General features: G+C 39.8%; 1 protein-coding gene across 1 annotated transcript; it reads right to left on the bottom strand.

The window, feature by feature from the left end:
- Positions 1-2,944: 2,944 nt before the first annotated feature.
- On the bottom strand, positions 2,945-11,758 carry LOC136748323 (arrestin domain-containing protein 4). Its single transcript, XM_066701981.1, has 8 exons — positions 11,095-11,758; positions 9,950-10,028; positions 7,785-7,932; positions 7,083-7,185; positions 6,476-6,732; positions 6,180-6,342; positions 5,422-5,576; positions 2,945-5,206 (listed from the first exon to the last, which is right to left on the bottom strand). The coding sequence occupies exons 1-8, from the start codon at positions 11,390-11,392 to the stop codon at positions 5,132-5,134; spliced, it is 1,278 nt and encodes a 425-aa protein (XP_066558078.1). The 5' UTR covers positions 11,393-11,758; the 3' UTR covers positions 2,945-5,131.
- Between the last annotated feature and the right edge of the window lie 784 nt (positions 11,759-12,542).

The raw sequence follows: 12,542 nt of genomic DNA, 5'->3' as shown, positions 1-12,542 counted from the left end.
ACCATCATAATATACTACATAAGGTCAAAATCAGGGATGATGTCTTTCGCCATCTTTTTCCTTAACCAACAATTGATATAGCTTGGTGTGGCAGCTTTGGCCATGAGGGGGACAGGAAGAGTCCAGAGCCACAGAGTGAAGGAAGGAGATTTAAAGAAAATATAGGCATTGGCCTGTTAAACCAAAAATCACCTTAACCAAAAGAAACATGAGGACTTAAAAGGAAAGGGGTCAAACCAAAAAGTGCATTCAAAAGCCATCTAAAGCACAAAAAACACACTAAACTCAATCAAGTCTGAAAAGGCTTTCTTGGCCCTTTTGTTGGGTTTTTTCCACAGGTGTCTGATTGGCTGAGTGACAGAGCAACGAGATCACAGAATGCAACTGCATTCTCATGCAGGCCAATCCAGTTAGTTCCTGTGATCTTTGCCTTGAAAATGAAATTAAAGTTCAACAGAATTAATATTATCCACCTAGATAATATCCTTATTCTCTTGAAGGATGATTTAGTCTTATGACTTTTTAACTGGCTGCTGTAGCTTTTCCATGTGCACTCATATGATCATTTGTTCTAATGAGGACAAACACTCAGTGTCAGTGCAGTGAAATTGCAAATACAGTTCGGTCCATAAATATTTGGACAGCGACACAATTGTCAAAATTTTGGCTCTGAATGCCACCACAATGGATTTGAAAGGAAACAATATGTTCTTTAAGTGTAGACTTTCATCTTTGAGGGTAGTTACATCCAAATTGGGTGAACGGTGTAGGAATTACACCCTTTTTATATGTGGTCCCCCAATTTTAGGGACTCAAAAATATTTGGACAAACTAACATAATCATGAATTAAATTGTGAGTTTCAATACTTGGTTGCAAATCCTTTGCAGTCAATGACTGCCTGAAGTCTGGGACCCATAGACATCACCAGATGCTGGGTTTGTTCCCTGGTGATGCTCTGCCTGGCCTGCACTGCAGCTGTCTTTAGTTCCTGCTTGTTCTTGGGGCGTTTTTCCTCAACAGACACAGACAGACACAGACTCAGGGCAATGTATAGACCAATCAACCTAATCCACATGTCTTTGGATGGTGGGAGGAAACCGGAGTGCCCAAAGAATACCCACGCGGACATGGGGAGAATATGCAAACTCCACATAGACAGACCCCCCGAGCCGGGACTTGTAAGTTTTAGTTCATTTTAAATTATTATGGGATCTTGAAGGAAGAATCTGCATAGAAACTCAATATGCATAGAATATATACCACTTTACCTATCATTAATACAACAAACATGTCAAACATTTTGCAAACATGGTTACTATAGATAACGACAAAGCAGCAGATTTGCCGAAGTGAAAGACTGTCTGCACACCAGTGGCAGAACATCTTGTTGACATTTCATGACTTCACTGCTAGGCTTCTTTCAAATGTCGCTGCCCAATAGATCCAATTTCACAGCGTACGTTACTTTCCCCTCAGCAACAAGTTTAGATGTCCACTGCCTGTATCACTCTCGGCGCTAAAAGCCTCTGACAGGCAATAAGCAATAAGGTTTTATAACCAATTGACATTTTAAAAAGAACACACTACTTTAACATATGCATTTCGATACACTGAAGTATCCTTGGGGTCTCACTGAGAAAGTTAGAAGATATGGACAGACTCCTAAAGCTGATCACAGCAAGGGAAAATGAATTTGCTGTAGTCTTCTTGCATTATTTTTATTATAAATATAAGCTAGATATGGACGTGTCTAGAAACTTAATCTGTATTTTGTACCTGATAAAGTGTACCTGATGAATGCATGCATTTCAGTGCATTATTATATTAACACATTTAAAATTACTGTAGCTGTAAAGCAGCTTGATAGGTTTTCTTTGAAACGATTAATGAGAGGGTTTTGCATTTGATCTTACAGGAAGTGTGGTGTGTTCCACAGTAAGTATAAGCCCAACTGCACTATGTAAGGAGTTATGAGCCACTTCTCACCTTGACCTTAAGGCCAAATGTCAAAGTGGAGGACTTCTTTGCACAGACCACATATGAGTTCTATAGCAATCATTAGCTTATCTACATTCTGTAGGGCAATATAAACAATTTTATGCATTGATTGACCTTTAAGGAGAGGTCAAGATCAAGCTGCTTGGACTAGACTATTCTATCAGTAAACTTGTGATGTTCTTTACAAATCTGAATTTAGATTGCAGCTTTGAGCCTCTAGGAGAAAGTTTTTTTTAAGTCATAGTAAATTTGAACTTGAAGGAAAGTTCAGAGCTGAAGCTTAAGGTCATGAATAGATAGAGCCCATATGATTTCCTACACATGTTCTATAGTGCCCATCATTGTGTCTGCCACCCATAAGACGCCAACAAAAGTCAAGATTTATTTTAAGGAATATTCTGTGATCCATAGCTCTGATCCGAAAAAGGATAGCATCAACAAGCAGTATCTTGTTATGGAAAGGTCAATGGTCAGATTAAACAAACTATTCTAAAAGGAATATTCTATTGAATCCATAGTGCTAACAGTAACCTATCAGGAGTTCTAAACTGTTGAAAGTGTGGGGTCCGCGGGGGGCCAGGACAGAATCTGGACACACAGGCCGCACCAAAATAGCAGAAATACAGATATAGGGCCTAGTGCAAAAAGTGTGCAAAGTGACATTTTACAAGAGATAATTAATATATTTAGCAGCTTTTTAAAATGAGACTGAATCTACTGCTCCACTTTGACTCACAGAACTCTAGTAGTAAAGAACATTAACACTGATCTCCAAGTTCAAGTCTTAAAAGTAAAGGTATAGCACATACATGAGTAAAAGCTTCACTTAAGTGATAAATTAAAGAATTCCAGCTGTCTTTGAACATAATGTTGTACAACTTACAGCAAATGGTCTTAAATTAAATGGCTTAATAGAAAAGGGGAAAGAAAAACACATTCAAAAAAACTGTTTCCCACTTTAATTTACAAAAAGAAACCCTTTGGGTTTAGTTTTCTTTTAACAAATAACAATATGCTATTTTATAATATGTGTTTTAACAATGATTCACAATTTTAAAATAAATCCATCCAAAGTGTCTCCTGTTGATCAACATACACATTCTGAAGGATTTTCGGTCATGATTGTGCTTACCGGTTACGAAATCTATGTACAGTATATTCAATATTTTGTATTCATTTTTCAGCAAAAGGTAAGGCCACAGATTTTAAGTACCTGAACAACAAATGTACATTTTGCAATTTTAAGGGCATTATTTAACATTGAGTGGCTTGTCTCGCACATCTTTTTACTTTATGTGAAGAAAAACTCTTAAACCTGGAGCTTTCATAAAGCAAATAATCTCTAGGTTAAGGTCATACAAAAACAGAATTAAACAAAACAGCTTTAGCAGCATTCTGGATATGTACACAGGTTTGTTATTTTCCCTTTAAATATATGCATAACTGCTCATAAAACAAAACCATACTGAAAGTATTTTTCAGAAATGTTATCAGTTTTAGAATTTAGGATAAGAAATTAAACAAGTATTTGAATTAGTCATTAATTTCGGTCTCCATTCTATGGAGGGAGGGAAACAGTTTAAAGTATGGTTTAGTTCAGTTAAATTGCAGCAAAGATATGTACCCTCACCCTCAAAATGTAAACTTTAATCATGGATAGCCTGACATAGGAATGGCTTATGCAAGTGCAAGTATTTATTTTTAAGATTAGTCCTACAAGGCAGTTTATTTGGTCCATACTGAAGAGTGCACAGATATTGTTCATTCACCCTGAATACATATACTGCTGTAATTCTTCTAAACTAATGCTCTAAATAAGGCTAGTTTTATTGAACAATGCACATTGTAAAAAATAAAGATTACGAAAATTCCCAGCTAAAACATTCCCTTTAAACTGGTTACACCTGCCTTTTTTGTATTCTGGGAATACAAGACAATTGCACCAAATTAAATCACAGAGTAGGAAAGTTATTATTAATAATAATATACAAATTGTTGAACTTTTTTAAGAGTACTTTATAAATAGCAGTTATTTGGATAAGAAGTCACACTATATTTTTATTAACATTATAATCTGTTGGACTATAATACACACACACACACACACACACACACACAGAGTGTTTCCTCAGGTGGTCTGTTTCCTATCTGTTGACCAGGAGGGTGTGGTGGGGTTGTGCTAAGTTTAATTTCAAGCACTTGTTTCTTTCAGGAATAGTGATGTTTTCAACACAACTAATTAATACCACCTGGGGGAAAAGGGTTTTATTATAGGTTTTGGTGTAGATTTCTGTTCTTTGACGTTTAGTCATTTCTTTGGCCTGGCAGCACCGATTTCTGAATAAAGCTGTGGGAAACCCTGCACCTGTGCATATATGCATATATACTCATATATACACACACACACCTATTTAAAGTTCCTTAGCTGTAAACTTAGTATCAATTTCACTTTCTCTACCTTGAACAGTTTCCCACTAAAAAATAAATCATTTTTAAGAAATAAAAATTGTCTTGACCAATGCAGCACAAGTGTTCACTCATTAATGCTTTACTAAACTCATGCATGAAGGACACTCGTTTCTCAAGTCACTGCACTTCTAACCCCAAGTGAAAAAGGACACCATTTTAGCCATAACAATAGAGATTAAAATTGTTTTGAGAACAGCTATATGAAAAACAATAACTTCATTGTTTCACACATAACAAGGTTTTCTTTAGAAAGCCACTGCAGTATTCGGTACAAACCTGCTTTTCTAGGAGTTTATCGTGCCATATCGTTCCCTTTGTCATTTCCACCTCTTGACAGCAATCTGAATTGCTTGAATACTCTAGTTTGTGCTTTTACTGTTATATAGCCCTTCTGCTCCACACTCAAGCAATCAATCAATCAAGGCATGTGGTTCATGCATCTATCTGCTGATAAAAGCGAGAATATTCCAATCTGAATTTGAAATCTAAACTGTGAACACCAACCAGCCATCACAACACATTCACATTCCAGCAATTCACATTCTTCAGCGCTCCAGTCCTTGAATGTGGCAAAATCTAGTTATTTTCTTGGGTTCTCATTAGGCTTCACATTTATTCTGCAATCTACCATCCCATGGTATTGATCTGCCCAACAGCAGCGGTCAAGCGTTCAGATGTCCGATTGAAAATTCAACTCTAAGCGGTGGGTCTTCACTGTGGACTGGATATGGGTCGATCTGTGGGGAAAAACAGCAGATAATGTAGGCGAAAAGACAATGAACTAAAAATATGCATAACTACACTTTCCTGTCAATGAATATCCTAAGGAAATATGTTAGTAGTCTGTCTCTCTCTCTCTGTCTCTCTCTAATTATATTTATTTATTTATTTATATATATAAAGTTTGATTAGGGTTCTTCAAGAAAACAGTTCATAAGTAAGTAATACTTACTTCAGAATATAAAGGCGGAGGCTGGAACTTAAACTCTTGAATATAAGCAAAGACGGGGCTGCCAAGTTCCCGCACCAGCTCCTCGGACTGGGAGTAAGAGGGCGTGTGCTGCTCGAACTCTTCTTCCGATACCACAGCTGCGTAGTTTGGAGGAGCTAGAGGGAGAAGGTTACGAGCATCATTAGCCATGACTTTGATGAACCACAAATTGAACCAAAAAACACAAACTGCAGTAGGGTCACATCTGCCTCTTACTAAACCAGGGTTTAAGTCAGAAGGATAGAGATAATAGCACCACAGTCCGGGAATTCTTCACATTTACCATTATATGCTGTAATATTTTGATATTACAGCTGTAATCTTATTTTTGAGGTCTGCAATAATAGAATGCAAATGCTTGACTGGCTTCCAACCCCTCTGAAAATGTCGCCTCCTCAAAATGTAAATTGCTCTTTAGTCCAAACAATGCAGTTTATCCAGAGAGACATTTTATACCCAAACTGTCCCTTTGTTCCAATCATGTAGCAATAAGCGATACTGTTTGACAAGCACTAAAATATGCATTTAAACTGCCACTGCCACACAACAGAGGAGTGGGGGGTGAGAGAGAGGACAGACTGAGGAGCTTGGACAGCACTTTATTGTTCTCAAGCACAGCAAGGAATCAGGGCAGTAGTTTGAACACATGTCGGGGATGGTGGCACAGCCAGCTTTATGTTGGAAATTACTTAAAAGGATTATGGGTTATTTCTCCTCACCTTCTGGTTGCTCAGGTAGTGCCAGGGTTAGCCAACTCAGGTCCATACTGAACTGGCTGCTCATACTTGAGCTTCTGCTCCCAAATCCGTTGTACGGGATGGTGCCAATAACTAGAGGCAGCTCCACTCTCAGTTTCTTTGCCCCAGGAATCTGAACCATTATCTGGGTAGAGCAGAATAATAAAAAAATAAAATAACAAAGAATTAAGTTATTTATTCCTTTATAGCACTCCTATACATTGTTTCAGTTTGGTCTGCTTTGATTAATTCAAATTTCTTGGTAACGCATCACTTACTGCCAAACAATACTCGACTCGGAGGATGGAGCAGTTGAGAATCGAGGCAGATACTGGGGGGATCTTAAGTGTTTTTCCATTCCAAGTGTCAGTTGTGCCTGAGGCAATGTGATTTCCCCGCACGCTGGCAACTTCCTGCTTGAACGTTTTAGTTTTGCCGTTAGTCAAGCAGGTCTGAGTCTGGTAAATAGCCGCTTTGGGCACGATGAGACGTGAAGAGCAGTTCTCAATCTCCGCATAGATAGGAATGGCTTCCCCTGTTTAATTATGAAGACAATGGATCAGTATTGTAGGGAAACCACTATATTTTTATTTTGAAGAAATTACATACATAAACACTTTGGAAATTCTCCACAGTCAAAGCTTAATTCAATTCAAGCAATTAAGGCTTAATTGTTGAAATACTTAAATTTGCTTGACATTGCACTGTTATGCTTACTCCAAATAGGACTTAAAATGTATTTTGTGATTTATTTGATAACACTATTATATTTCTGTAAACCTAAGTCTCTCTGAGTAAGGGTGTCTGCTAATAATAAAAACTACTACTAACTTATTATAAATCTAATTTTCAATTTTTTATTGAATATATAAAGGATACTCTTACCATTACAGTATCCTTTTCTGTCAATTTTGGCACTCAGTGAAATAGGTCCTGATGTGAAACACCAACAGCCAACCATCATCTCTTTGTTTGTTGAGATAGGACACTGAAAAAAATAATATTTCAATAATCATAAGAATACATTTAAAAACAGCTACAAAGTTAAAGACTATGAAGCAGTTACAACAACTCCCAGGGTATAGCGAGCTTAGCAGGCTGTTGTCCCATATATGCCAACAAATTGTGCGTCCAACTGCAAGTTCCCACAGAAATGGCCTTGAAGGGGACGGCAGCTACTCACAAATAAGAGTTAGACTATCCCTCCACAGCGATAAGAACCCAACAACACGAGAGAAAGGAAAAGGGAAAAGCTTTTCCAACTGCAAGCCAATCTATAGTATGAACAGCAAAGCACTGGCTCCAACTGATTAAACTGCTGGCTAAAAAAAAAACACAGCATTTTGAATCCAACCAAACACCAGCACTGAGGCAACTGCACTCCACCCCTTGGGCAATCCCAGTCACAGTGCTCTACTGACATCAAGCACATGTGAACCACAGAAGCCTAACCTGTACTCCCAGTGAAGGCCCTTATGCAGTCAAACTACCAGGGAGAATCAATAGGTTGTGTTTGAAAGCTTGAATTATGTGACATTTTTCCTTCGTATCAGGACAGTCTTTTCCGTATCGGAATAGGGGTCTTACCAGGAGAGCTGGGGAGTTGACATCTATATGGCTAATGACAGGGAATTCTCTGTGCACACACTGGTCTTGGGTAGAAGGCCGCTGCAACACTGCCGTCACCCAGTAATGAACGCTCCCATTTTTCCCAGAAAATGAAGTAACCAAGGGCCTGGAAAACAACAAATCAACATACATTAATATATACATACAAAATATAATTAATTGGGTTTATTGAGTACTTCAATGCCAACTTAGCTACCTACACGAACACCTAATGTCTTGATGGCTTGAAGATGATGATTTAGACATCGGAAAATGCAGAGGAAAAGGGTTCTCTACTTGGGATTGGAGATGGAGGTCTTGAGAGTTTAAAAATACTGTTCAATGCAAAACTTAATACTTTGCCTTCCAGGATAGAGGTGAGTGGCCTGCCCACACACTTGTACCACCAATATAATTTAAAGTATGATAATCAGTGCGAGTGCAGCATATTTCTCTGCTCATGAGAGAACCTCTCCCGCCAAGCCGGTGTATCCTCACAACTTGTAGTTTAACAGTCTCATATCCCTCTGTGGTATGAACACATGGAAACAGTGGAGATTATGTGTTGAATTTATAATCTTTGGGGCAGAAAGGGGCCCATTTTCTGAAGTTCCTCGCCAACTCTGCAAAACAACTAGTCTGAGAGCCCATGGCAACACACAATCTGATCATGTTGTGAGCTCATGGCACAGATGTGTTTGAACAGGACTGGCTGTGTTAAACCTTTCAATGTCTACACCGCAAAAAACAAAAGGAAGGCGACCAGAGGACTGTGGAACACTGCCAACCGAGACTGGCCTCACAGGTCTGCGAGATGCGCTGAAGAAAAGGATATAATCAATTTTCTTTTCTGTAACTCGAAACAAGCTTAATATTGAATATTTTATTAATATAATCAAATTATATTAGTTTCCAATTAAATCTGACCCAAACAAATGATTGTTAAACATGTGACTTACTGTGAAAAGAATACTATAGAGATGATAGTAAGATCTGGAAGTCATGTGTGGAAAATTACATCATAGACATAATGATTATGTAATGTTAAGTGATCAAACCGTTTCAGATGTATTTTATTTTTTTACAGAACAGAAGAAAACTATTATATGCACACACAAGCATATTATGTAAACTGTTTGTCAGAATTAAACCAACAAGTTTATTTATTAGGGAAGAATTCTACCTGTTTGTAACATACATAAAATATGTATATGCCCTTAAGTAACTATTTTATATTGTAATTTGTATTCTATGTAGATTATCATTTAATGAGTTTAAATCTGAATAGGAACAATACAGCATTTCCTTCAGGTTGTGAAAGTGAAAACTTGATTATAGTCATATTCATTATACAACCAAGTATTTAAACAAGCTGTGGGCAATGGGTTGTGTACGAGGGTGTGTGTGATACTCCAAAGGAGTGTGAAACCTGTTGCAGCTAGTTTCTGCCGGTGATGATCAGAGCCCAGAGCGCTTTTTGAGAAATTGTTAAAATCCACACAGGGGAACACTTTACAGGAGTGGAAGAACTGGGGCCATGTCAATGTAGAACCCAGAACAGACAGGTAAAAAGTGATGTCAGAGTAAAAGTAAAGAAACAAACTAAATATGTGTCCAGGCGCAAGCAATAAATACTCAGGTATCTACAGTGGTCCCAAAAACACTGGTAGTGGGATAACAGAGATGCATGCTTCAGGTTGATTATTAATTATTTCTACATTGCTGGCTTCAAAGTCAAGGTCTGGTAGCAGCCAGGGGATGTTTTGGTCTGTTGTGCAGTGTGGAAGTGGCTGTTGGTGTTTATAAAAGGCATACTATCACATTTTGAACAATACATCCACCAAGAGTATAACCCCATGTGCAACACAAGGAAAAAGAACATGAACATGAAAACCATTCATGGCCTGTTCACATTACTGACCTCAATCTTAGAGAATATCTCTACAAATAAAAGGACGGGTGACTCAGGAAGGGAAATATTTTAACTGTGCACATAAAAAGTAAAGACTGGAAATGTACTACCCCTGGAAGGTTTTTCTAGTTATGTGGTATTGTGTAATATCGTATTCCTCCCCCTCTCTCGATATCAAACTCTGCACAAAAGGAGATATAAAGTGTTCCCATTCCCAGCCCCAGCCACTCACCCCTGCGGCAACTGGAAGCTGAAAGGGAATTCGTGCTTTCCTGCTGGTAAACTGATAAAGCCCTCCTGGTTGCCAGACCCTGCAAAGTAATAGGAGGAAACCAAAGCTTGTTACAAGTGTATATTTCACTGAACAAGTGAATACAGTGTTTAGAAGCATTCGTTAAGACAAATGCATTATTATCATTTGGGAAGGGATGCATCTAGGAGTTACAGTTCATTTTACCACCCAAATTGATACAGGCCTATGATGTTACAGGGAAACCACTTAAGTAGCTTGTAGTGTTACAATTTACATATGACTGCATAGTACTGTAATACTATAGTTAACCTGAAACTCTTAGTCGTCACACTTTCAATATCAGCGCACTATATTTATTGAGGTTGTTTTTACCATACTTGAGATATAGATTATATACTATTAACTAGTTTGTTTTGTTGTTACAACATATTACACCAATCTATATTTGAAAGATTAGAGTCTGTCTAAACTACTAGTTTAATACTGTAGATAATGTATACTGATAAATACTGTGGTTTATTTGATTACAGTGCTGTGCTGGTGATGCAAATAAGCAGCCCTGACTTGTTAGATGTGCATTAGCATTACTCCAGTGTGTGGGGTGGACGTATTAAAACATGTATGCACTGTTTGTAAGGTCACGCATCAGTCGTGTTTACCTGGAAGCTGCAGCGTCACGTCAGCGAAACAAGCTCTGGGATAATACTGGACTTTGATTTTAAAAAGTGCAAACGCGTGATCGCATATTTCAATCACCCAGACACGTTTAAACACATATACTTGTTTTTCCACATTTGTGAAATATTCGCGTTTGGAGTCAAACCAACTGCTTTGACAGAAATGTCCTAAACTAGAGCCAACTGAGCCAACGAAGCTGAATGTAGAGTGAACTGTGTCGGTGTTTGCCAAGACTTCCCCGTTAGCGCTGCTTCAATAGGACTTGTTTGCACACGGCAAGGCGAAGTGCCCAGCAAAGGATAAGCCCTCTTACAAACAAATAATATTAATAACAACACTGAACAGATTCGACAGTGTCGCAGACTTTATTCATGAATGTGTTTAGCTGGGACAACAGGACCTGGAGAACAGAGCCGACCTCTTCGTCATGCCCGGGCCGAGCTCACCTGTCGCTTCCCGCAGCGTCTGGGCGGCGTGCAGATACTGGAGCTCACCCCCGACACCGTGCGAGGAGGACGGGCACTGCCATGCCGGTGTCCTGGCACTGTGGATGGGCGAGATGGGCGACCCCGGCCCCTCGCTCCAGCTCACCCGGGCACAGCCCCTCGCCACCACGGAAATCGCCCGCATCCGAAGCGGGGCAGAGACGTCCAGCAAGACGTGTCCGGACACCGTCTCCCCGCCGCAATAGCCGCCCTTGTCCTCATCAAACACGATGCCCAGCGTCTTCACTTTGGGCACCATCTCTTCCTCGCTACCTGCGCAATATGGATGCACTTTAGATACGTCTCCCACTCCCCGCGGACAGGTAAGCGACGCGGTGCGGATCACGGGTGACGGAAAAGGGCATTACGTGCTCCCGTCTCCAGAGATGTTCACTCTGATCCCTCACCCCTCATGAGCCTGCCTTATAACCCGTGGTCCCAGATATTAACTATCCAAAACAAGAACTCCGCTGCCTTTTTCCTTAAATAAAGCATGCTTCTCATTGGAATTATTGTGTCTCTTGCCGCTATAACAAAACATTTGAAACAGATACAATGTAGCTACACTTCACTTCCTACAGCAAAACGCCACAGGTGAGACACGACAGTAAATTAGATTAGATTGAGCAATCACGCCGCATCATCGCGCAGACGTGTAGACACGCCCAAGTGGAGCACACTATTGGTCCACTGATCTGTCTGTGCGTGATGTGGGCGGGACGTGCGCCAATCTCTGCTCCGGGATTGGCCAGTATCTACACGACTCGAGTTGACGGAACAGCTACATCACAATACAGTGCAACATTGCTTAACCTGCGTGATCAACAGGTTTTGTCCAATAAGAAACGAGCTGCAACACGTGTAACCTCCTCTGAATGGCCTGCTGGAGACCCTGAAAACACGGCAGCCAATGGCGGGAAGCCTGTGCCATGTGCACAGACAATGCGGACTGTCCGGCTCGGCTGGATGATACAATGTCTGTTTCCATAGGCACGGATGTGGCTGCAGCGTGTTACAGTTCTTTGCGAAGTGCCCTGAGTTACTGTTCATGTGACATTATTGCAAGAGTGAGAAAAACACGTGCATGTAGTAGAACAAGTTTAAATGCTACAAATGTGCTTATGTCAACGCCAGCCTACGTTATTAATCTGATTATTGGCAATTATTGGACCAGTTTAACATCATTTCCAGTTCTTAAGGTGTGTATGATACCTATAAACCGTAAACGGAACTGGAGTCTTGAGCACCCTGCCCTGGTGATATTAATATCGTGACGTAGCTTAATGTTTTACAATGTGGAATCTATCTGTGCCATCCTGCTGCAGTCCATCACATTCTGACATGTTCAGATGCTCTCTGGGAATGGGATCAGGATTCCGAGAAGTCCATGATATTCCCCTTGAGTCACC

The sequence above is a fragment of the Amia ocellicauda genome, chromosome 4, assembly GCF_036373705.1.
Source record: "Amia ocellicauda isolate fAmiCal2 chromosome 4, fAmiCal2.hap1, whole genome shotgun sequence".
Lineage (NCBI taxonomy): Eukaryota > Metazoa > Chordata > Actinopteri > Amiiformes > Amiidae > Amia > Amia ocellicauda.
Note: the sequence above shows the minus strand (reverse complement) of the source record. Positions and strands in the feature narration are given on the sequence as shown.

Excerpts from the sequence above, each read along its gene's own strand:
- LOC136748323 (XM_066701981.1), bottom strand. The coding sequence starts at position 11,392 with ATGGTGCCCAAAGTGAAGACGCTGGGCATCGTGTTTGATGAGGACAAG. Across the intron at positions 6,733-7,082 it reads CAGAAAAGGATACTGTAATG|GGGAAGCCATTCCTATCTAT; the intron begins GTAAGAGTATCC and ends ATAATTAAACAG. Across the intron at positions 6,343-6,475 it reads GAGTCGAGTATTGTTTGGCA|ATAATGGTTCAGATTCCTGG; the intron begins GTAAGTGATGCG and ends TGCTCTACCCAG.